This window comes from Antennarius striatus, chromosome 22 (genome assembly GCF_040054535.1).
Source record: "Antennarius striatus isolate MH-2024 chromosome 22, ASM4005453v1, whole genome shotgun sequence".
Lineage (NCBI taxonomy): Eukaryota > Metazoa > Chordata > Actinopteri > Lophiiformes > Antennariidae > Antennarius > Antennarius striatus.
The window spans coordinates 1037640-1063559 of record NC_090797.1 but is presented as its reverse complement, the minus strand read 5'-3'; the positions used below and the strand labels follow the sequence as shown (position 1 = coordinate 1063559).

At 47.1% G+C, this 25920-nt stretch overlaps 1 protein-coding gene across 5 annotated transcripts; it reads left to right on the top strand.

Moving 5' to 3' along the window:
* Positions 1-64: 64 nt before the first annotated feature.
* abcc9 (ATP-binding cassette, sub-family C (CFTR/MRP), member 9) lies at positions 65-25846 on the top strand. 5 transcript variants are annotated; one of them, XM_068306492.1, is made up of 41 exons: positions 65-390; positions 2417-2471; positions 3427-3597; positions 4925-5066; positions 5146-5267; positions 5352-5518; positions 5606-5707; positions 5777-5917; positions 6031-6222; positions 7643-7807; positions 7882-8037; positions 8122-8256; positions 8324-8486; positions 8561-8601; positions 8682-8824; positions 8900-9008; positions 9295-9402; positions 10734-10806; positions 11480-11585; positions 13520-13621; positions 14089-14173; positions 14256-14336; positions 14875-15012; positions 15083-15208; positions 15284-15383; positions 15885-15958; positions 16036-16266; positions 16734-16888; positions 16997-17066; positions 17142-17299; positions 17381-17473; positions 17932-18034; positions 18146-18259; positions 18348-18468; positions 20278-20408; positions 20720-20798; positions 21805-21913; positions 22506-22609; positions 22686-22819; positions 22896-22958; positions 24025-25846. In XM_068306492.1, the coding sequence occupies exons 3-41, from the start codon at positions 3450-3452 to the stop codon at positions 24160-24162; spliced, it is 4722 nt and encodes a 1573-aa protein (XP_068162593.1). In that variant the 5' UTR covers positions 65-390; positions 2417-2471; positions 3427-3449; the 3' UTR covers positions 24163-25846. The 5 variants fall into 5 exon arrangements, 4 of the variants coding, with proteins under 4 accessions (XP_068162593.1, XP_068162594.1, XP_068162592.1 ...); XR_011034138.1 differs by lacking the exon at positions 65-390 and adding an exon at positions 23131-23374 and having other exon boundaries at positions 2277-2471; positions 24025-24164; XM_068306493.1 differs by lacking the exon at positions 2417-2471.
* The last annotated feature ends 74 nt before the right edge of the window (positions 25847-25920 follow it).

Here is a 25920-nt window from a genome sequence, read left to right as displayed (position 1 = left end):
AAGGTGTGTTGTTGTTGGTCCACGCGTGCGTGACTTCGCGAGACTTTGCGGGGGGGGGGGGGGGGGGGGGCGTGAGAGCGCGTGAACGAGCGGTGTGCGGGAGTTGTGACAAGAAACCGTTAAAAAAAGGCGTTAAAACCGTTAGAACCAGTAGTGACACCGTTAGAACCAGTTTGTTCACACACACGACCCGGCTCCTGGACGCGCGTTCCGCTTGGTTTTGACCTACATTTGCGTTAAATGTCAGCCGCCATAATACCGGGTCCGGAGCGGCGTGAAGGGATGTCCCGGATTCTCGGTTCCGGTCCGCGTTAACACAGAACCCGCAAGATCTGGGAAGGGAGGGGGCCTTGACCCGGGTTGGAACCCGCAACCTGCGTCAGAAGCCGGGTAAGTGACGGAATGCGTTGTGGTTCATCCTTCAGCAGCATCACAGCTTCATCCGACGCGTTCACCAGACCCCATTTAGAAAAGAGAGAATTTAAACCTCGGCCGCCTTTTGGCGAGAATCTGTACATTTAAATGAAATTAAACGCATTATTTGAATAAATAGAGGAGTAATCTTGATTTCGGCAGTCATGTCATTCACTGTTCACATGTACATGAGCTAAAATTGAGTCTAATTCACCAAACTGTTCAAGATGCGTTGGGGGTTCTTTTGTAGGAATGACACTGGGAGCGGTTCAAAAGATTAGGATTTTAATAAACACACAATTTTTATTACGTCTTTTGTTGATGCCGAATTTAAGTATGAAAAATTCAAATTGATAACAACACGTTAAATGACATTTTGTGTGAAGAGTTTTGTGTATACGCGTTAAAACTCAAAATTGGACGATTTCTAAGGGAGGTTTTGCTCGTCCCGGTGAAGGACAGCAGATCTGTTCCTTTGCTTTGTCTCTATTTTTTGCCAGAGATCTGCTCCTGCAGCCGGGATCCGATCCTTTCTATTCAGATCTAATGACACCGTCGACAAAAGGAATTTGTTTCGCTTCACTGCGCTCAGCTGAACGTTTCCAAGACAAGAGATTTCACATTCAGCTCCTCCTCAGCCAGACTTGGATAATTCATGATTTTAGACCACGCTGTTTGTGGATTTGAGGATTTCAATCATAAGAATAATTAAAACAATTAACATTCTTTCATAAATTCTACTGCAGCACTGTTTTTTTTCTCCTCAGAATCGTTTCAGTATATGTTAAAAGTAAATAAATGCATACAGCATTTTTTTTACACATGTATGTTTCATTAGTGTGATATTATTTTAATTATATAACAACCGACAACTGAATGAGTGGATTTTTTCCTGTAATATTTGTTTCAATTGCTAAGATGAAAAATTATTAGTAATTGCTTTCCTCGGGTTGCAGATGATTATTTTAGTGCATAGATGTGAACATGTGACCAGATGACGTCATACCAGCTCAGTTGCGGGTCTCTATGTGTCACACATGTCAGGTAACTGCTGCTGAAGCCCGTAATAAACCCGCAACTCACCGCTAAACTTGTTCAAGTTTGGAAATCCGATAGGATAGAATTTAATCAAAGTAGCGGCAATCAGACGCATTGTTACCGGAAGTTTTAAGTTGTGCACCTTCACAATAAAGTCAACATTTACCAGGAATTTAAGTGAACACAAACCTTGGAACAAATTAAATTTTAAGCAAAGAAAAGAAAAAATACAATACCTAAAAAAATGCCCTTATAATAAGGTTAATATCAAATGAACAATTGTAAAAATCCTTGTATAAATGGCATTCTTAAGTTTTTTATTCAATTAATCTAAAAGTAATTTGATTCAAATGGATTCCTGTAGGCATACTTAATGTTAAGGTCTGTTAATGCATTGAATATTTCAGTTGAACATGTTAAAATGACAACGCATTTTAATAAAATTATCTGATTAAATAAATCTACATTTCAATCAAAGTGCAACCATATTTAACAAAGGTTTAATTAGTCTGAGTCTGCGCTTTTTACCAGATAGTATGTTAATCAGAATAATACTGATGGTGTTTAGAAATGTCTAACATCGGTACTATTTGTATTCTCCAAAAGCTGGTGAGTCGATCCACTGGACGTTAAGAAAGTTCTTGAAGACGTTTCGTCTCTCATCCAAGAGACTTCTTCAGTTCAGAGAGTGGCTGAGAACCACTGACTGAGAACCCACACAGACTTATTTGTATTATTGTTAACGCGTAAAAACCGCGCTTGTTTTATTTTGTAGGGCACTACCGGAAGTGGCTTGTTGTCTTCCGTGTAGCTTGACGCCCTGACGGCAGCAGTATGCGGAGCAGCTGATGCTCTCGCCGGGCTAAAAATAATCAGCATTTTACGGTCCGACCCGGAGCGAGTTTTATTTCTTTTCTCCTTCTTTTTCTCGTGTTTCTTTTAATCTTTTCTTTCTTTTTTAAAGAATCCAGATCCTTGGAATGAAATAGTGTGAATAAGGATTACTACTTTTCTCTGAGGTAGGAAACTTTAAGATCTATGCAGTAGGTGGTTTGTCTCGATAAAGTAGGCAGAACGCTGCATTAGCATTAGCATTAGCTCAGCTATTCAGACGTTTACCTAATGGGTTTAATAAACGCGGCTAAAATCTCACACAGGTGTCTTTTTTGGTAAAACTTGGATTTTAACTTACATGTCTGTCAGCTAACGTGTATTTTTATAGTTTCGGGGTAATTTTTTTTGTTTTTCTGTCGTATAATTTTACTTAAAACGAGTCTTGTCAAGTTTCTGAAACCAGGAATCAAGTTAAAAGGTAAAGTAATGCGTAAAGAACACAGACTTGTAGAAATTTTTACTCTTTCTGGAGATAAATGTGTAATTTTTATTTTACATATTTTAATATCTTTAAAAAAAATTTATCAGAAACAACTAAAACGTCCTGCCGCATTTTTTATTAGTCATGGCGGCCAGCTAGCGCATCCGGCGGCCATCTTTGTTTTCAGTTTGAAACGGTGAACCGCCAAAAAATGCTAAAACAAAAAAATCTAAATTTGCTCTTTTTCAAAGGAAGTATTTCAACAAGACAACAAAATTAACTGTCAACTCACACACTTTCACTCTTACTAGTATTAAAAAATATCTTGTTATTATCTTCCAACGGCAAAACGTGGAGGTATGTAGCGATTAGCGTATGTAGCGATGTTTCTAGAGTGAAACTCAAGAAATGGTTCAATATATTTAAGTAAACTTTTCACACACACGTCCCATCTACTGTAGAGGTGATATTTAATGACCTTAAACATTATCATTTTATTTATATATTTATATTTTGAGTTATAAAACATAAAAGGTGAAAGATGTGATGGTTGGATGTTGGCTACACCCCAAAAAATGTCTCCAAAGGTCAGTCCTGTGCTAAGCTAGTGATGCAGATGTGTTAGCATGATGTCATGGCTCTTCTTCTGCTCGTCACAGATTGGCTGGCGGTGGGCGGTGGCATGGCCCCATCGTTCTGCGGCGGCGACAACGGTTCCAACGCCTACAGCGTGACGGAGGGCGTGCTCAACAATGGCTGCTTTGTGGACGCGCTCAACCTGGTTCCACACGTCTTCCTGCTCTTCATCACCTTCCCCATCCTCTTCATTGGTATGTGACGCAATTTTACGCACGGAAATGAATTTAATTTAGAGAGACAAGAACGACGCTACAGGAAGCTGTAAAACAAACTTAAGTTAAATAAATAGAAATAAGTAAAATAATTCCTATCTGCTTGCCCACTTCCTGTTTGTTTGCTGATGAAAAACTAACTTCCTAGCGGTTAGCTTCTTGTTAGCTGGGGTGATCCTTTTCTGTTGGTTAACACCTCATATGGTTAATTCTAGCAGGGAATAAAAATACAAATAAAGAAGTTTTTTTATATAAATAAACCAGGTTTCTTTTAAAAAATAAAAGCATGGAAGACGTTGAAGCTTTTAAAGAACCGTCTGAGTGGAACTCAGTGTTGGTGTGTTTGTCCTTCTGGAGTGTTTTAGTGCACTTTACTCCCCAGGGGGGGGGGATGGGGGGGGGTGGAGAGAGAGACGGGGGAGGGGAGAAAATGAAATGTTTACACTTCCTGTTTATTTAAGAAATGGTTCTTAATTCAGGATGCTTCATTTTGATTGGCTGTGATAATCAAGGAAAGGTCAAAGGGCAGGGAATGTTCTTCATCACACGTTTGTGTCTGTACAAATTAGACTTATCACGTCCTTCAAGCAGCAGCTGTGTTTGTTAAAGAATGTCCTGTGTGTGTGTGTGTGTGTGTGTGTGTGTGTGTGTGTGTGTGTGTGTGTGTGTGTGTGTGTGTGTGTGTGTGTGTGGAGGAGGAGGAGGGAGGAAGACACAAGCCAGAGAAGTTAAAATATAAAGATGATTGTAAAGGAATCCAGCTAATGATGCGCACAAGTGTGTGTGTGTGTGTGTGTGTGTGTGTGTGTGTGTGTGTGTGTGTGTGTGTGTGTGTGTGTGTGTGTGTGTGTGTGTGTGTGTGTGTGGAGGAGGAGGAGGGAGGAAGACACAAGCCAGAGAAGTTAAAATATAAAGATGATTGTAAAGGAATCCAGCTAATGATGCGCACAAGTGTGTGTGTGTGTGTGTGTGTGTGTGTGTGTGTGTGTGTGTGTGTGTGTGTGTGTGTGTGATGGGAATAGTCCTGACCATACGCCCTCAGCTGGTTCCCAGAAGACCGGCTCAGAGCTGCTTCCTGGTTGTAGGTTCATGCCCCCCCCCCCCATTACCGCCACCCCCTTTACCACCGACCCCCCCACCCCCTCGAAGCCTCCAGAAGCACAAATAACCTGCTCCGAGGAACCAACCCATAAATACCATAAAATAAAACGTTCATGTGCCTGAAGCGGTTAAATTAGCCACATCCGCTAACGGGGGTCCTCACCCGTCCTCGGCCACCTCTCTGCCTGTGTGTTTTTCCTGTCAGGGTGGGGCAGCCAGAGCTCCAAGGTGCAGATCCACCACAACACCTGGCTGCACTTCCCGGGACACAACCTGCGCTGGATCCTCACCTTCTCCCTGCTGTTCGTCCACGTGTGCGAGCTGGCCGAGGGCGTCGTGTCCAACAAGTCAGGCCTCCTTCATCACCACCATCACCGTCATCATCATCATCATCATCAGGTTAACCCTGTGTTTGTCTCGCCGCAGCATGATGGACACCAACCACCTCCACCTCTTCATGCCGGCCTTCATGGGCTTCGTGGCGGCGACGACGTCGGTGGTTTACTACCACAACATCGAGACGTCCAACTTCCCCAAACTGCTGCTGGGTGAGGCCACATTAAATGACGTGGAGGGGCCACGTTTGGCCCCCGGGAACCTTGAGTTTGACACATGTGGTCTCTCCCGTCCAGTCCTGTTCATCTACTGGGTTTTGGCGTTCATCACAAAGTCCATCAAGCTGTGGAAGTTCCTGGAGCACGAGATCGGCCCCCAGCACCTGAGGTTCTGCATCACGGCGCTGCTGGTGGTTCTGTACGGGCTGCTGATGGCGGTGGAGGTCAACGTCATCAGAGTGAGGGTGAGGCGGCGGCCCCACGCGTCTCCAATGCGTTCATGATGTTAGAATAACCGTTTCCTCTCTTTTGTCCCCTTTCTCTCCCCGTAGAAGTACGTGTTCTTCTCCAACCCCCAGAAGGTGAAGCCACCGGAGGACCTTCAGGATCTGGGCGTCCGCTTCCTGCAGCCGTTCGTCAACCTGCTGTCCAAGGTAGACCCCAACGCGGTGCGACGTCGGAGCTAGAGCGTCTCCCCCCGGCTAAACGGTTCCTGTTTCCAGGCGACCTACTGGTGGATGAACCCCCTCATCATGGGGGCCCACAAACGCCCCATCGAGCTGAAGAAGATCGGCAAGCTGCCCATCGCCATGCGGGCGCTCACCAACTACCTGCGGCTCAAAGACGCCTACGAGGACCAGAGGGTGAGTCCAGCCAGCGCCCGTCTGGAGTTTATGTTTATATTTATATTTTCTGCACTATAAGGAGCACTGGACTATAAGACGCTCCTTGACGCTCCTTCCGTCGCCCCTCGCAGACGGTGGAGAACCCCGACCGGGCCCCGTCCATCTGGCGGTCCCTGTACCGCGCCTTTGGTCGCCCCATCCTGCTCAGCAGCACCTTCCGCTACCTGGCCGACCTGCTGGGCTTCGCCGGGCCGCTCTGCATCTCCGGCATCGTCAAGTACCTGAACAAAGAGGGCGGAGTTGCGCCGATGGACAGAACCAAGGTGGGTGTGTGTGTGTGTGTGTGTGTGTGTGTGTGTGTGTGTGTGTGTGTGTGAGCTTTCAAGGGGCCGAGATCGGCCCGCCGGGCTGGCGTCGACGCTTCTTGCGCTCAGCTAGCACCAGATGTTCAGATGTTTGTGTCTCTCGAGGGCCTCGTCCGTCCCGTCGGACTCTGATGTTTTAGCTGCCCCCCCACCCCACCCGGGTCGACCTCGCGCCACCAGATGAGCGATGAGGGAAGCAGCGTCCCCAAAGCGGACGCCACGCCGTGTGCAGAGCGCTGTTCAGAGCCAAACAGATTGATTAATCTGGATTAGTTATTTGATACAAGTTTTTCATCTTAAAATAGATTCATATGAACTAAATATTATTGAAATACATTCATTATTGAAGGACAGAACGTATCTTCAGGAGTTTAACTTCCGCCGCGTCCCCTGGAACTGGTTAGCGACGTAAACTGAGGTTTAGCTGAATCCAGACATGAAGCAGATATCATGAGATTTAATCCGTCTGGCGTAAGAAGACACATCGGAGATTGAAACTCCTTTTAATCTGGTGCCAACTTCCTCCAAAGGTCAGGAGCAGCCGGGGCTGCTGGGAGAGGCAGAGCAGATGCTTTGGTGGTGACAGAGTGTTTTCGTCCGGGCCGTCCGGTGGACGTCGAGTGTGCGATGCCTTCAGTGCCAGCCGGTTAAGTCGAGACGGAGAGCAGAGCCGCGCTGCATTTCTGAGTGGCGTGACACCTCACCCCTCACCCCACACTCAGCGTCACTCTCACACACAGGAAGGTCTGCAGAGCGTCACGCCGAGCTTTTGGTGCCGCGGCGTTTCATCGTTTCATTCAGGCAGAGGACGTTTGAAAGTTTCATGAGGCTCAAAGAGGGAAGAGAGTTCTAATCTCTGCAGCCGATGACGCTGCTGGAATGGATGGCGATGAAAATCGGTAAAACTTACTGGCTGATGATATTGAGATAGACTAATAATAATAGTAATAAATAATAATAATAATAACAATTATAACAATAATAAAAAATAGAAAGAAAGTCAACTTTAATGATCCCCTATGGGGAAATTATCTTAAATATAATAAAATAGAATATAGTATTAATATATGTAAAAAAAATTATATGAGAATTAAATATGTGATGTATAATATATTACATAGTGTAATGTTGTATATAATGTAATAAAATAATGCAATAAAATATATATAATATATAATACTAATAATAATAATGAAATTGTTATATTATACATAATTTATATAATAAATATAATGTTGTATATATATACAATGCAATAGAATAAAATAAATATTGTATGTGTAATATAATTTATAATTTACATTATATGATAAATATAATAATAATAATAACGGTGACTGCTGTGTGTGTTCTTGCGTGTTATTTGCGTGTCTTGCAGGACTCGTACTTCGGCGTGTACTTCATGTCGTCCTCCGACCTGCTGCAGAACACCTCCGTCCTGGCCGTGCTCCTCTTCCTGGCTTTAGTGCTCCAGAGGACCTTCCTGCAGGCTTCGTACTACGTCACCATAGAAACGGGCATCAACCTGAGAGGAGCGCTGCTGGTGCGTCACGCGTGACGGACGGTAAAGAAATAAAAAGCGTCTGAAGGTGGATGAACGTGTCCGTTTGTCACCAGGCCATGATCTACAACAAGATGCTGCGTCTGTCCACCTCCAACATGTCCATGGGCGAGATGACGCTGGGCCAGATCAACAACCTGGTCGCCATAGAGACCAACCAGCTGATGTGGTTCCTCTTCCTGTGCCCCAACCTGTGGGCCATGCCGGTCCAGGTACGGAACTCCTCCTTCTCTTGCTGCTGACCTCTGACCCCCAGGGGCGCGTCGGTTCCTCACCGGTTCCTCCCCTCCCTGCAGATCGTGATGGGCGTCATCCTGCTCTACTACCTGCTGGGCTGCAGCGCCCTGGTGGGGGCCGCCGTCATCGTCCTGCTGGCCCCCGTCCAGTACCTGATCGCCACCAAGCTGGCCGACACCCAGAAGAGCTCCCTGGTGAGTAGTTCTCGCCGGCGCCTCCCGGTGGAGACGCCGGCACCTGACGCCCACCGGTCTCCCCCAGGAACATTCCACCGACCGCCTGAAGAAGACCTCGGAGATCCTGAAGGGCATGAAGCTGCTGAAGCTCTACGCCTGGGAGAACATCTTCTGCGACAGCGTGGAGGCGACGCGAGGGAAGGAGCTGACCAGCCTGAAGACCTTCGCCTTCTACACCTCCATGTCCAGTAGGAGGCGCCGCCTCACACGTAGCATCAGCATCCAGTTAGCCTCACGCTAACCCGCTCCCTCTCCTCTCCAGTTTTCATGAACGCCGCCATCCCCATCGCCGCCGTCTTCGCCGTAAGATGACCGTCAGACGTTCTCTGAGCTGTGTGAGCCTCGAACACGTCGATGACGCGTCTGTAAATGTGCTCCTTCAGACGTTTGTCACGCATCACTTCCTGGATGAGAATGGGCCCCGCCCCTCGGAAGCCTTCGCCGCGCTGGCGTTGTTCCACATCCTGGTCACGCCGCTCTTCCTGCTCTCCACCGTCGTCAGGTTCGCCGTCAAAGCGCTGGTCAGGTGAGCGTCAGTGATGTCATCGGGTGATGTAAACATAAACAACGACAACGATGACACGCCGGTTTTTGTTTCCAGCGTCCAGAAGCTCGGCGAGTTCCTCCAGAGCGACGAGATCGGAGACGACTGTTGGAGAAACGGCGACATGCCCGTTTCCTTCGAACCCGGGAAGAAACACGCGGGGATGGTGAGTCCAGCAGGAAGCCGATCAATAATCAATCAGATGGTTTTATTGAATGTAACTCAGTGTAATGTAACATAAATGTAACTACTCCTTCATGTTAGATAACTGAATTTATTACATGTTCAAGTTACAAACATTATAGTTTATACAGCTTTATACTTCCTGTATTCCTCGGGATCCACTGGGACGTCTCCAAGGACCCCCCCGGGCGTCCCATGTCCCCCCCTTTTCCGATCCATTGCCTCAAACTGCGGACGCTAATAGGAACTTCTCTTGATGTGACCTCCAGACCAAAGCCATCAACAGGAAGCAGCCGCTGCGCTACCAGATGGACAACTACGAGCAGCCAACCAGGCGGCAGATGAGACCCACAGAGACGGAGGACGTGGCCGTAAAGGTCAGGGTCAAAGGTCACACGTCGGAGGATGGTTAAAATGAGAAGTTTTAATGTGTCCACGTTCGAGGCACTCCTTCGTCCCGTTGTTTATTGAACCGACAGCTGGTTCTTGTCCCCCCCCCGGGTCAGTGGCGTGTGCGTGTGGAGTCACACACGTGACCCGTGTTTGTGTGTGAACTGCATGTTCTTCTCAGGAAGTGTAAGGTTCACACGAGAACCGGCCGACCCTGAAGGCCTTTTTTTTTCTCGGCCGCTCTGGAGGGGGGGGGTCGCTCTTCCGGCTCCCTCCCTCTGGAACGACGCCGCGACCTGACGGTGGTCCGCTAATTAACTAATCCACTAAAAAAAACCCTCATCACTTATCTGCGGGTCTCCGTCAGCCAATCAGCTCACAGGAAAGTGTTTTCATGTTTCTGGTATCTGCTCATGATTTCATTGTTCCTGCCTCATCCTGCTCTACAAATAAAAATAAATACCAATAAAAAAAGTTAAGCAATCAAAAATAACTGCTGATTTAAACCCCTGTTTGGTTGAAGAGTCACTTCAAATTAAATTAGAATTAATTTCCTTTCATTCCCAGCGTTCGAGGCTCTCAACACAAACACGTTCGTTGGTTTTTCTTGTTGTGTGTTTACTGATGATGGAAAAAAGATCTGTTGGGATCCGTGTCAGAGCGGGGATGGGGTGGGGGTGGGGGACGCCTTGGGGGTCGTCAAGACGAAATAAACAAAAAATAAACAAGTAATGCAGCAGATGGGGGGTTGGTGGGGGTGTAAACAGTTGTAGCAGGAAGCAGGGGTGATGGATCACTGGTCTGGGATTAGACAGCCAACCCTCCGCTTCATGGAGATGCTTCACATTCAGACTTTGCAATTATAAAGTTGAGATATATATAAAAAAAATTTAAAAAATTCAAATTTGGAATTCTGGAATATGTCATGAAATGTAAACAAACACATTTTTCCTCAGCAAAAAAAGTAAAAAACAATTTTTTTATCACAAGAATCTGATTTACTGAGCTTGATTTGACCGGATTTAATCTCGTCTTCCCATGGATACAGAAGTAAAAGTGGACTCAAGTGAACTTCCCAGAATTCCCATGGTGATTTTCATCATCAGTGCAGCAGTTTGATCACAGCGTGCGTTATTATTGTGTAGTTCTGTCCAACGTACTGAATTGTGAGTTCTCATGCTGTGGGTCAGAACACAGCGTGGGGTCCGCTGTGGTGGGTCTGCATGAGAAAACGTGTCGTCGTGTGTTTGATGATGAAGGTGATCCACGAGAGGAGACGTCGTCATCGTGGTTTAACGGTGAATCTCTGGTGTTTCAGGTGAGCAACGGATGCTTCACCTGGGGGAGCAACCTGTCCACGCTGTCCGACATCAACATCCGCATCCCCACCGGTAGGAGCCGCCGCCCGTCACAGTCACGTGTGTGAAGAAGCACACGCTTAGCCCAGGTTCAGGTGGTCTCGAGGCAGATTTAGCAGTTAGCAGTTAGCGCTGATGCTAAAATATAAGGAGCAGCTGTAGGAGGTTTAAAGGAATGCTGGAGTGAGAGGTGAACGGATCGTGTTCAGAAGGCTGCTGACAGACCAACAGTCGTATATCACACACACACACACACACACACACACACACACACACACACGACTCCTCTGCTATCCCAGACTCCTCTGGTTTCCAGCGTGGCTTTAATGTCACATGTAGTAACTGTAGAGCGTTTGAATCTGGACCAGAATTCTCCTGGCGTTTCTGACGGAGTTCCCCCTGCACTAAATCCAAATTTCGACCCATCTGGACCCTTAGCTAAATGCTAAACGTGGCTAAACGTGTGAAAAAAAAAGCTTTAAAAACCAAGTTGGAATGATTCCATCAGCATCACCCTTCATGTTGGGTTAGCATAGTTAGCTGGTAGCCGTGCAACCATACTGAGGCTAGCATTAGCTTCTCCTGCTAGCAGTCAGGGGTGATTTATTGCAGGACGTCCCTGTCGACACGGAAACCAGAGCAGATCTGGACAGCTGAGCCGTGACGGACGGCCAGATTGAAGGTGATGATAACTCCATGTGTTCAGGTCAGCTGACCATGATCGTGGGCCAGGTGGGTTGTGGGAAATCCTCGCTGCTGCTGGCGATGCTCGGGGAGATGCAGACCATCGAGGGACGAGTCTACTGGAGCAAGTAAGACATCAAAGAACCCGTTAGGGGTTCCTGTTGGGTTCCAGCTTCAGTCCATCCATCAGCAGGAGATGAACGGATGAAACAATCAATATGTCAACGTCAAGGCTCGTCAATAACTTGTTTTTACTCAGATGAGTTCATTATTAAATCTTCAGTTTTGATTCATCGTTCCTTGACAAGGTGGTTAAAACGTTTGTTTGCAGATGATGCATTCATTTATTTGTATTTCAGACCAGATGTGATTATTTACGTTATATTTTGGCGAATTAACTGCTCCTTCAGTGTTTTTTGGCTTCCTCATCGAGCTTAAACACATCTGCACGCTAACCTTTGCTGTGTGTGTGTGTGTGTGTGTGTGGCGTGTTTCTAAACGTGTGTGTGTATGCATGCATGCGTGGACGTGTGTGTCTGGTTTCTATCTCTTTACCTCCTGCCTTCTCGCCACATCAGGCTGCCTGATTGTGAGAAGCCCCACGAAGGGAGCATCAGGTATCTGCCCCGCCTCTTCCATCTTGAACATCATCATCATCATCATCCCCACCGTAAATATCCACAAAAATATCCGTAAATATCGAATTTAACGCCGACATGGCATTTACGCGTCAAAAGTCAGCATCGAAACCAGTCTGGGCGCTGCTGGCGGCGGCGGCCGATGAGTCTGCAGAGCCATCCTGGGGTTGTTGTTTTTTTGTTTGATATCTTTATTCGACCGAATCGCGATCAGACTCCATCCCAGGTCACGGTTTCCACGCCGACAGCCCTCGTTCTCACTGAGTGGGAGACGTGATCTCAGACGGGCAATGATGTCATCGCTCGTCTGTTCTGGGTGTGGCTTTAATTCGATCAGCGGTCGGCGGGTTATCGTGTCATCATCTGGGGTCTGGAATGAAAACACCTACGTCTTCCAGTTCTCCTGGTTTCTTCTGTCCTTCCTGCCCCCACCCCATTCTCTTTATTGCCCCCCCCCCCGCCATTAGCTTGTTTTATCCGTTATTTTCACACACACACACACTTGTTGGATGTGTGTGTTCTAACACACTGACGTGACTTTGACAGCTGGTCAGGAACAGAGGAGTCTGAGGAAGACATCAGGAGGTACTCGCTCTTCTTCTTCCTGTTTCCTGTCATGTGACCATCTCATTTAATATCAGGCTGTGTTGCTCATGGACACAAATATAAAACATTTTTGTTTTATTTAATGAGCTTCTTATATTTTTAAATATTTTTTAATTAAAATATTATTGAATTTAAATAAAATCACTTTATTTACTATTTTTATTTTTATTAGATATATACTTTAATCCAAGGGAAATTCGGGAAATTATTATGAAATTATTTTAATTATTATTAATCATTTATCATTTATTATTATTAATTATCATTATTATTATTATTCTAGTATTCAACATTAGCATCGCTGCTTCTCGTGTGTGTATTCAGCAACAACCGCATCGCCGCCTCCTCTTCATCGCGTGGCGTTTGAGTGTATGTGTGTGTGTGTGTGTGTGTGTGTGTGTGTGTGTGCTTTGGTTCTGCTCATGCATGCGTGTTCTATGTCACGCATTAGATGGTTCCGTGTGCGACGGATCGGAGCTTCCTGTTTGCTGCATCCATAATCCCAGCCATCGTCCATGACAGGAAGTGATGCTGCGGTGGCGTTCCCATAGTAACCCCCCTCCTCCCCCCTCCTTCATTTAATGTTGTGGCGTTCATAAAGCTGCTTAGAGCAGGAACACTGATGCCCCCCCGCCGCTGGAGGACCCCTGTGGTGATGTTTGATGCAGCGGTGGCTCCGCCTCCTGCCCGTCTCCATCCCTGATAGGACAGAAAATTAAACGTTTTTATCCAACCTGACCTCGGATCAGTTTTCCTGCTCTTTGAGGCTTCATGAACTCCGGACTCGTTCTCATCCGTCTCTCCCCCCACCCCCCCAGTAAGAACCGGAACTCCGTGGCCTACGCCGCCCAGAAGTCCTGGCTGCTCAACGCCACGCTGGAGGAGAACATCACCTTCGGAAGCCCCTTCAACAAGCAGAGGTCCGACCCGTCTTTTTAACGCCTGTGTGAGAAAAGTGTATAAAGTGTGTACAGCGTTTTCTGCACTATAAGGCGCACTGTTGGTTTTTGAGAAATTAAAGGCTTTTAGGTGCCTTATAGTGTGGAAAATACTGTTTTGAGGGGTTTGACAGTCTTAAAACAGCTGGAATATATTCAAGATGCAAGTACGTGTTAAACACTGAGAAGTGCTATACTGCGGAATTTTGTTTTTCGTGTGTGGCTCCTGGAACGAATTAACCGCAAGGAACGAGGGATTACCGTTACTGTGAAAAATAAATCTGATGACTTCTCATTTCACCTTTTGCTGGTTGTTTTATTTTATTTATTTTTATTTTATTTTATTAAAAATCTCCTACGATAAACAAGGAACCAACATTTTTATTTAACGTTTATCATCATTTGACGTCTGACTGACGCCCGGTCACGTGTTCCGTTCCCGTCTGCAGGTACAAGGCGGTGATCGACGCCTGCTCCCTGCAGCCGGACATCGACCTGCTGCCCTTCGGCGACCAGACGGAGATCGGAGAGAGGGTGAGTCGAGGGATAAATCCCACCTCCTGATGTTTTTCTCTGATATTTGCTCGTTTCGACGCTCTACTTCCTGTTCTTCCAGGGCATCAACCTGAGCGGGGGTCAGCGGCAGCGGATCTGCGTGGCCCGAGCGCTGTACCAGAACACCAACATCGTCTTCCTGGTGAGACGCCTCGTCTTCCTCGTCCCACCGCGAGGATGAGGAGCGTTTGTTTAGCCGCTCTGATTCCCATCTGGAAGTTTTCCTCTCCTCTAATGGGATTATCCTCGTTTCCTGTCACCGCCGTAATCTCTCCGTCCTCATCGCCCAGACGCCGCGTTAAAAGCCGTCGGCGCTCTCGTTCATGCGCTCATCGCGCGTCGGCAGATGACGCGTGTTTTTTATTCATTAGCGTTAATTTCACTGGGAAACTTCAGCCGCCTCTCGTATCAGATGAAGCTGAACTGGAATGGATCCCAGCCTGAAGTCCATCAGACACACAGCAGGACTGATCGCCATGGAAACGAGCGACTGTCGTGATGTCAGAAATAGCTGGGAATTATGAAAGCTACAGATGTCAGCGAGTTGAAGACGTTCCTCCAGTCGTCTCATAATAATAAAAGTCGCAAACTTTAATTCCATTCAAAATAAACCTCATAAAAAACACGTAAATATATTTTAGACGTGATTATCTTTGTTTCTCACGTCTGATTTCTCGCAGGACGACCCGTTCTCGGCGCTGGACATCCACCTGAGCGACCACCTGATGCAGGAGGGGATCCTCAAGTTCCTGCAGGATGATAAACGAACCGTCGCCTTGGTAACGCACAAACTGCAGTACCTGATCCACGCCGACTGGGTATGAACACGCGTTAGCTGCACGTAGCCCGACACGCACACCGAGGCTAACGCTAACGCTAACCCGACAGATCATCGCCATGAAGGATGGCTCGGTGCTGAGGGAGGGGACCCTGAAGGACATCCAGACACACGACGTGGAGCTGTACGACCACTGGAAGACCCTGATGAACCGCCAGGACCAGGAGCTGGAGAAGGTACCGGGTCGCCATGGCAACACGCCGAAGGGGTTGTTTGTTTGTTGACGTGTATGTTTGCGTCTCCACATGAAGGACATCCAGCAGGACAGCCAGACGACGCTGGAGAGGAAGACGCTCAGGAGGGCGTTCTACTCCAGGGAGGCCAAGAACCAGATGGACGACGAGGACGAAGGTGACGGAGGAAGACGAGTGGATAGAACACGTGTGAACACGTCTGACGTTAATGTTTTCCTTTTTTCATTTTTTGTTTTTTCACTCCAAACCTGATGGAACATGAAATATAAATGTAGTTTATTGTCCAGACGGAACTGCTGGTGTGTTCCTGGACTGGACTTTTTACTTTACTCCACTTTGTACTTCACTTTTTACTTTACTCAACTTTGTACTTCACTTTTTACTTTACTCCACTTTGTACTTCACTTTTTACTTTACTCAACTTTGTACTTCACTTTTTACTTTACTCCACTTTGTACTTCACTTTTTACTTTACTCAACTTTGTACTTCACTTTTTACTTTACTCCACTTTGTACTTCACTTTTTACTTTACTCCACTTTGTACTTCACTTTTTACTTTACTCCACTTTGTGCTTCACTTTTTACTTTACTCCACTTTGTACTTCACTTTGTACTTTGCTCTGGAGTTCACTGTCAGGACTGTTGTTTCTCCCACAGAGGAAGAGGAGGAGGAGGAAGATGATGACAACCTGTCCACCACCACCAACAGGAGGTCAAAGATCCCCTGGAGGGTAAGCCCCTCCCCCAGCTGTGGGCGTGTCTCTCAGTTGTTCCATCCATTGGGTTCAAACCCTGACCCTCCCCACAGGTGTGCTGGTGCTACCTGTCCTCCGGGGGCTTCTTCATGGTCTTCCTCATGGTGTCCTGTAAGCTACTCAAACACTCGGTCATCGTGGCCATCGATTACTGGTTGGCCATCTGGACGTCCTCCAAGACCAATCAGACGACAGCAGTGGGAGGAGGCCTCAACGGGACCGGTTTGACCTCCAGTGGAAACGCCACGACGCCCACCGCACCCCCCGGGGCGGCCGAGGCCGAGGTAACGCCACCACACCAGGGTTAAGACCATCGTAAAATGTTATACAGGAAGTCCTCAACATGCAAACATTCATAGATATGAACAAACGCTTTCACCATACCCGACTATCATCCTGCAATTCCCCTTTCTGCCATTACTGTAGTATTTAGAGTAGTAATGACATTACTTTAGTATTTAGAGTAGTAATGACATTACTTTAGTATTTAGAGTAGTAATGACATTTAAATGACCTCATATGGAGATTATAGATTGAAGTTTAGTAAATAACTTACAAACAATTCAACTTATGTACAATCTGTAAGAACTGATTGTGTTTGTAAGTTGAGGACTGCCTGTGTGGAATAATAATTATTTGTGAGCTGTAGAGACAAGTCTCTAAGCGAGACGGTTAGCTTTACCTTGAACGCGTCTGGGCATCGATCAAATAAAAGCTGGTTGGTTGATTGATTGATTGATTGATCGATCAGGACGACTCCTTCTACCTGCCCGTGTTCATCGTCTTGTGCGCGGCTGGAATCACCTTGTGTCTCATCACGTCGCTGACGGTGGAGTTTCTGGGTCTCTCTGCCGCCACCAACCTGCACCACAACCTGCTGAACAAGATCATCCACGCCCCCATCAGGTGCCCGACTCTGCCCACACCCAGATGCTCCGCCCATGAGCCCGGACGCTCCGGGCTCATTCCGAACAAATAGGTTTTGAACGATGCTTTCATTTGCTGTCTGCTCAGGTTCTTCGACATCACCCCCCTGGGGCAGATCCTCAACAGATTCTCCGCCGACACAAACATCATCGACCAGGTGAGACGGAGAAAGGTGTTTCCTGTGTTTTCAGACGCTCAAACGGCTCAAACGGATCTGGTTTCTTCCTCTCAGCACATCCCCCCCACCCTGGAGTCGCTGACCCGATCCACGCTGCTCTGCTTGTCCGCCATCGGCGTCATTTCCTCCATCACCCCAGCATTCCTCGTCGCGTTGGTCCCCCTGGGCGTGGCCTTCTACTTCATCCAGAAGTACTTCCGGGTGGCGTCAAAGTGAGTCGTTGGTTTTGCAGGGGGGTGCGTGGGGGTGTCTCAGAGACGTCGACTCCATTGGTGTAATTCTTCTCCTCTCAGGGACCTCCAGGACCTCGACGACTCCACCCAGCTTCCTCTGCTCTGCCACTTCTCAGAGACCGCCGAGGGCCTCACCACAATAAGAGCGTTCAGGTGCGACAATATGATCACAATAATCAGTTTGATTGATCACAGCTTTAATGATCGAGTGTAGGGAACAAATGTGTTGGTATAAAAACATAAATTCCAGATTAATCATTATCTTTCTATCGGTTTTTGAGTAAATTATAGTGCAGAAAATACTGTAATCCCGAACATTTTAATCAGTTTTATGGGTTTAGCATTATGCTAGCTAGCGGTCGGTTTTAATGTCAGGCGATGTGTTGGTGGTTTCTTGTATTTCTGTTTCCCATCGTTGGTTGGATCCAACATCAAACGGCTCTCACGCTTCTTCCTCCCATCCTCCCTCAAGACTTCCTCTTCCTCACACACACACACACACACACACACACACACACACACACACACACACACACCGGATGGTTCCCATTATCTCTCCAGTCCGGTCCGATTTGATCCGAGGACTTAAATGAAAATGTTTCGTGTTTCAGACAAGAGGCTCGTTTCAAGCAGCGGATGCTGGAGCTGACTGACACCAACAACACCGCCTACCTGTTCCTGTCCGCCGCCAACCGCTGGCTGGAGGTCCGAACGGTGAGGAACCGCTTCTGGAGACCCGGCTCACGCAGTCGGGTCGCCAGGAGTTTTGAGTTGAGAGCTTGAAAAGTTTATCTGAGTTGAAACGGGCTGTTGGTTCGTCTCCAGGACTACCTGGGAGCGGTGATCGTGCTGACGGCGGCGGGAGCCTCCATCTGGAGTCTTCATTACGGGCTTCCTTCTGGAGGCCAGGTGGGCCTGGGCCTCACCTACGCCCTGACGGTAGGCGGTTCTGTTCTCACCTTGTTCTGCTTCCCACATAAACTATAAAATAAAAGAGAACCTGTTCTTTAAACTGAACGTCCTGCAGGTCACCAACTACCTGAACTGGGTGGTGAGGAACCTGGCAGACCTGGAGGTCCAGATGGCCGCCGTGAAGAAGGTCAACAGCTTCCTGAGCACCGAGTCGGAGAACTACGATGGATCTATGGGTAATGGAGTTTCTGTCAGGGTGTCGACACACCAGCATCTTACAAAACACACACACACACACACACACACACACGTCTCATGTGTGAAATTACACGTCTGACTGTGACATTTGGGTGACCACCAATAAGAAGAACCACGTGTTCGCTGCTTGTTTTCACATTTGATGTCTGAATAATTCAAACGTCAGGCTTGAAAAGGACGTCATGTCATCAAGACATGCTAAGCTAACGTAACCTAAATAAGCAGAGAACAGCTGGTGGGACATACTAAAGGCTAAACCCTTTGTTCGCGTGGTTCATGAAGGGAAACATTTTCTCTTCTCGAAGCAAAAGGTTTTGTTTTTGCTCCACCAAGCGCTCGCCAAGCTAGTTTAAAAGCTTTCAGCGTCACGATGCCTCAGGTTAGCTTTCACTGCTCTCTCTCCTGCGGTCTTTGTCGTCGCTCGTTGCTCCGGACACAAAAAGCTCTTGCATTAGTACTTAAATGCTAATAACCAGAGCTAACCTGCAGCTACAGTTAGAAGCGTAGGAGAGCTAGTGCCGAGTAGCGTCCGGCACTGCCATGAAATACGCGATCTAGGTGTGTTCAGACGTCCAGGTGTTGGAGACAGAACTCAAAATGCCTATGAAGCTATTAGGAGTTAAACAAACGCAGTTAGATATAATGTTACACACAAACACTGCTACACGTGTAGCTACACGTGTTAGCTCGATGTGTTGACGCCTCCTGATTTACTGAAGGAACAGAGTGACCGAGGCTCATGATTAAAGATGTCAGCGCGCAGCTTTATCTCCTGTTCCTGAGTTTGGAAGCTGTGTTGTGAGTTTGTGGGGCGTTGCTATGGTGACATAATAGATGACGTAAACTGTTTTATGATTGAACTTTTATTTATACTGGGTGCCAGCAAGGGTTTCTACGATCCAACAAAACCAAAACTAATCTTGAACCCGACCGAACAAACCGAGGAGTTTTACTGGAATCCAACAAGAGGAGCTGGAAAGTGAGATTCTTTATTTTTAGATTATATGAAAGTACAGAAAATTAAGTGTTGAGGACAGATTTGTCTTTTAAACCACAACATTCCGTCTCATGGACGCTAACTGTGAAAACCCAACAGATAAGGAGAGTGGTTTGCCTCCTCCCAGCTCGACACTCCCCCGACGGTAAACCTGCGTTTGTTCTGACTAGTTAGAAGTTAGCAAACCTTAGAAAACATTAGCGGTTCAGTTGGTTTCTGGTTCAGTGATTCGGAGTTTTATAAATAAAGTTGACTTGACTTAATGTGATAAACTAAGACAGCTAGAAGCTTTGATGTCATAGATACAGTATTATTAACCATTCGGTGTGTGGCTTCGATGTCGTAGATAATCTCAACCATGTGTGTGTGGCTTTGATATCATAGTGTGTGTGTGGTTTTGATGTCATAGCTAATCATAGTCATTGATAATCCTGTCATTGATAATATTACTCATGCACGTTTGGCTGTGATGTCATAGATAATATTAACTGTGTGTATGTGCTGCTTTGATGTCAGATATTGACCAAACATGCTTGACTTTGATGTCACATGAAATAACTATTGTGTGTGGGCTTTGATGTCACAGACAGTCATGCGTTTGTGGCTTTGATGTCATCATCAGCGCTTTAACAAACCTCAGTCCGGACGTTTGTCTCCGGTGTTTTGACGTTATGCATGTGGTCGCTGAGGTTCTGTTTACGTAGACGGACGGTCTGGTGATTGTAGGGCTGAGCGACAGAATGGTGACCCCGCCCCCTGTGTTCCCCTACCCCTGCACCCCCCCCCTCAGACACCTCTCAGGTCCCTGACAACTGGCCCCAGCACGGCGAGATCAAGATTCAGGACCTGTGCGTTCGCTACGACCCGATGCTCAAGCCGGTGCTGAAGCACGTCAACGCCTACGTGGAGCCGGGACAGAAGGTAATAAACAGGGGGGTGTGAATGCTGGGGGGTGGGGCTATGACATCACAGGTCCCCACTGTTCACTATATTCCAGTAGGCACACTTTGGCGTGTGGCGTCTGTAACTGTTTGATGTCTTCACGATGGTTTATGATCTAAAATAACGCCGCCGGTCTCTAGACCTGGCATCACGATCCGGTTCTTCACGCCGTCGCCGGCGGTCGCTACTTCATACGCTGTTGCTAGGAAACGAGGCACCCACCCGTTAGCACTCAGGTGTGTGATGTCACACCCTCGCTCAACGCCGTCTCCCTCCCTCCTTCCTGTCAGGTGGGGATCTGCGGCCGCACCGGCAGCGGGAAGTCGTCGCTGTCGTTGGCGTTCTTCAACATGGTGGACATTTTTGAAGGTGGGTCAAACCGGCTCTTCTGATTGGACGAGGCCGGACATTAACATTCCTCACTGCCGTCTTTATTTTATTTAGTCGTTAAACCTTCACGTAAATCTGCAGATGAGACCCGTTCACCTGAGAGAGACAGGAAGTGTTTAGTCTCACCTGTACAGTTTATTCTAAAGCTGCACTGATGGATCCGGATCAGAAGCGTTTACACCACAACTAAACACTCCTGAGGGCCCCAGAGGAGCCGGAGTGGAATAACAATGAAGCCGTAACGCCACTCCTCTTCATTGGATCAACAATAAAAGTCTTTAAATTGTCTTTTATTTACTGGATCCTGAAGGTCGACGCGTTCAGACGCTTATTTTTAGTCTGGATGGATTATTACACCGAGATGAGATTACACACTGTTTCCAGACGCACAGCTGAACACACGCTTCGTTTAGCAGTAACTTAAGACAAGTGTGTGTGGTGTGTGGTGTGTGTGTGTGTGTGTGTGTGTGTGTGTGTGTGTGTGTGTGTGTGTGTGTGTGTGTGTGTGTGTGTGTGTGTGTGTGTGTGTGTGTGTGTGTGTGTGTGTGTGAGCAGCATTTCCTTATATAGCAGTGAAACAAAAGCGTCCTGCCGGTCGCCTCCTCCAGACTGCTTCAGTTTATGACCCCAAAAAATCAAAGACAGTCTTCAGCCGAGAAGAACGGAACACACACACACACACACACACCAATAAACGACTAACTGACCAGTTAAGCAATTAATTGATTATATAATTGATAAATTAATTGATTGTCCTGATGAGATCAAACTTATGATGTCATACTTAGAATAAAAACCACAGCCAATGGGAGAGCAGGCTGACGTCGATGCCAGGCAAACAGTAAGCGACGTAGCCTTAGCGGCTAACGTTAGATAGATAGGTAAGCGCTTAGAGCATCGCTGTGTTTACACCTGTGTCCTGGTGAGGTCATGTGACGCAGGTGGAGGTCACGTGACCTCGTGTTGTCTTCTCGTTTCCCTTCAGGGAGGATCGTCATCGACGGGATCGACATCTGTCAGCTGCCCCTGCAGACGCTCCGGTCGCGGCTCTCCATCATCCTCCAGGACCCCGTGTTGTTCAGCGGCTCCATCAGGTAGGGGGCGCTAGCGCTAGCCGGTTAGCATCCTGAGCTGCTTCTTAAGGTTTATCTTGTTTTTTTTGTTATTTTACTTTTTTATAATTTAAAAATGTAATGTATAATTAATTAATTATGATTTAATTTATAATGTTATTTAACGTCTTTATATAAAACGTTATTTTCCGTTAGAAAAATTAGCCGTGAAGCGACGCGAGGGTTCCGTGACCTCGATGGGACCCGTCCCAGCTGTGGGGTTCATGCTCGGGTCTCAGCGGGGCGGGGGAGGGGTGCCGAGGGGCCCCGATGTGACTTTGGTCGCGGACGTCAGGGGCCTCGGCGGCGTGTTTGTGTTAGCGGCGGCCCCAGCGGCTCCGTGTTTGTCAGAGACAAAGAGTCGCTCGCTGTTTGTTTGGACAGACCGGCGCTCCAGATAGCGGCGCCACTTTAAGGGGGTCGGGAGTTTCCAGCGCCGCGTGTTTACGCCAGCATGAGCCTCGGCTAAACGCTAACGGCTTACAAATCTCAGAGATTCATCAATAATCTAGACAAACGATTACTGATTAATCCCGCCCCCCCCCCTAAGTGTGAACGCGTCCTGTTGTTCCAGATTCAATCTGGATCCGGCGAGGACGTGTTCCGACGACCGCCTGTGGGAGGCGCTGGAGATCGCCCAGCTGAAGAACATGGTGAAGGCGCTGCCCGGAGGCCTCGGTAGCTAAAGCTAATCCCAATCGCTGCTGACCTCCAGAGTAATAGATTACTGGAGTAACTGTAACTGTGCGCCCAGATGCCGTGGTGACCGAGGGGGGAGAGAACTTCAGCGTCGGCCAGCGGCAGCTCTTCTGTTTGGCCCGAGCGTTCGTGAGGAAGAGCAGCATCCTCATCATGGATGAAGCCACGGCGTCCATCGACATGGCAACGGTAGCTAAACGTCCGCGTCAGCATCAAAGCATCACTTCCTGTCAGGCCTCCAGCTGATTTATTTTGCTCCTCGCAGGAGAACATCCTGCAGAAGGTCGTCATGACGGCGTTCGCCGACAGAACGGTGGTGACGATCGCTGTGAGTCTGTTTGTTTTACGTCCTCCTGCTCTTCGTCCTCCCCCCCGACTGTTTCCATCCCGCGTTTCATTCCGTAACGTCCTCCTCCTCCTTTGTCTTGAAGCCTGTTTTGTCCTTCTACTTCCTGTCTTTCCTCTGCTCCTCTTCCTCGCTGCCTTCGCCCCCCCACCAGCACCGGGTGTCGTCTATCTTGGACGCCGGGCAGGTGTTGGTGTTCTCCTCGGGCATCTTGGTGGAAAGCGCGTCGGGTCCCAGCCTGCTGGCGCAGCCGGAGAGCCTCTTCAGTGTGTTAGTGAGGACCCACAAGTAGACCCGGAGCAGCTCCTCCTCTTCCTCGTCTTCCTCTGTTCTCCACACGTTTCTACTTCCTGTCTGTCCCGGCTGACTCTGGGTCTGCTGGAGCCTCACTGCCACTGGTTGGTATTAAACCCACCTGCTGCATGCTGGTCCTGATGCTGCATGAAGCTCCATCATCAGATGTAAAACTGGTTTAGTGATGCTCTAGAGCCATTTTTAAAAATCCTCTGTGATGCGTTGAAGTTTTCCTGAAGGTAGATTACAACACCGCCCCCTAGCTATCGGAGGGCGAAACACAATCCAAGTGAACGATGGTTGCAAACTTCGATGAATCGATAAAATATCTCGTTGCTCAAGAGTTTCAATATTTTCCATCTAAAATTTGAGATTAACTTTACAAAATGTAAAATAAAGAAAAGTATGCTTTTGCATTGTTTAAGCAGAAGGTGGCGATGTTAGCTCGGGACTGAACAGGAGGAAGTACGGTTGTAACTTCAAAACAAAACTTCTAAGAAGGCAACTTGTAGCTCAGCCAATAGCAGCAGTGGAAACTGATCAGCTGTTTCCCACGTCAGAAGTGACTCGGAAAATATTCTCATGTACTTGAATCTGGCGAGGAATTTCATGACGCCAACTGAAACAAATAGAACAGCGTCATCTGCAAAGAAACTCACCCCTGCTCTGGACGGCCTGCATGTCGCTAACCTGAAGCTTTGATCCACCGACATTTATTCCCAATCCAACGGCGGCGGTCTCTTTGTGTTTCCAGCACCGCGTCCACACCATCCTGACGGCCGATCTGGTCATCGTGATGAAGCGAGGGAACATTCTGGAGTACGACAAACCCGAGACGCTTCTGGAGCAGGAAGACGGGATGTTCGCCTCCTTCGTCAAAGCTGACATGTAGTAAAGTTGGTCAAAGCAGCCGACCGACGGACGGACGGGCGGACGGATGGATGGATGGGTCGGTTGGTTTCTCACGTAGGACCGACGGACCTCTGCGCTGCCGCCGCGCCTCGGTGAAGAGATAATCCAACGGAAACGTCGTCGGTCGACAAAGTCGTGCCTTTTTCTTGGAATCACGCTTAAAGGTCGGGCGTGTCGATCCAGTGGCGTCTGCTCAGGTGATGACGCGCTGAATAGAACCTAGCTGTTAGCGTTAGCTCCTCATTTAGCCGACAGACCCCATGGATCCACACACCGGACCTTTAAGTCACCAAACAGTTTATAAATGTTAAAGATGAGCGAACACGCGTGTGCGGCGAGTTTTTTAAAAGGTTTCTGCAGTAAAACAGGCGGTTTGAATATTTTTACTTTTACGATTACAATTTGATCCAAATTTAATCTGCACTATTTTTTATTTACTCCAAAAAAAGGGGGGGTGTTTGTCAGATGATTAGCAGTTAAAGCTTTTAAAACAAACATAACGGAGGAAGGAAGAGGATTTCTAGGTATGAAACGTTGGATTGGACGATTCTGTGTTGTTTACCAGATAATGTGAAACAGAGTTTAGGTTCATCTGATCACTTCAGGCTAAACTCTGAGTCTCTAATTGTTCAGATGATTTGTGACATTTATTTTAAACCTGTGCACAGCATGGGTCAGTCTTACTAGCCTTGGGCTCTGTTAGCAATAATGAGGAATTTAAAATCCCTTCTTTAATGAGCGTCTTTGGCCGGTGAGAATGAAAAGAGTGTCGTTAGCGTTTGTGTCTCCACTCCACTGGAGGGCGTCGGCCCGAAGCCGTCGACCCGCTGTCTGTCTGCAGTCGTGCATTGCTGATCGTATTTTATTCTGGGACGACAGACGACCAATCAGGAACTCCCGTCAACTCCAGAAGTTGTTTAGTTTGTGATTTTCAAGATGCTGAGGAGCTCCAGAGGACCGTGGGTCGATGCAGTAGCCCTAGCTTGAGGTGTTCCGATGCTAGCAGGAGATGAATAAAAACATTTACAGCGGGAATTTACAGCTGCTTAGCATAGCTTATCTTAGCTTAGCACTATGAGTGCGTCTTCTGAAGGCAAATAAAGCAATATGAGATTTCTGTCAGACCAGCGTTGTTGAAAATACCAGCTTTTATTTAGTTTTGTAATAAAATCAGGTTAAATCTGATTTTATTAAATAATAAACTGAAAGCAGCAGAGATGAACTCAGGTTCGAGTCATGACCCAGCATCTTTTGTGTCTTTGTATTTCTGTGATTAATTACCTTTAAATTTCTTAATATTCTGTAATCGATACTCCACTGGGACTGATACAGCCACGACTACAACAGTTTTATGGTTTTATTTTCTTATTCTTCTGTTCATTTTTTTGTTTCTTTTTTGATTCTGTTTCCGTCTCCGTTCTGAGAATCAAACAAATAAAGAACTTCAACACAGACTTTAAAACCCGTCTTAGACAGTTTTATTCTCATTTAACTTCCAGAATCCACTTAAATAGCAGACATGAGTGCAGATTTCTCACCTGCTGCATGTATGACATGTATATTCTGTATGTCCAGTATTTTTAAACGTGTATATTAACGTTTCAAAATGTGTGCCTGATTCTTTTTTTTACACTTGAAATGATAATAAAATGGTTTTGAGTGAATTTTCTCTGCTGATGAAAATCAATTTATTGCTAAACGGCGCCGCCTGGTGGTCAGAAGTCATGACAGATTTAAA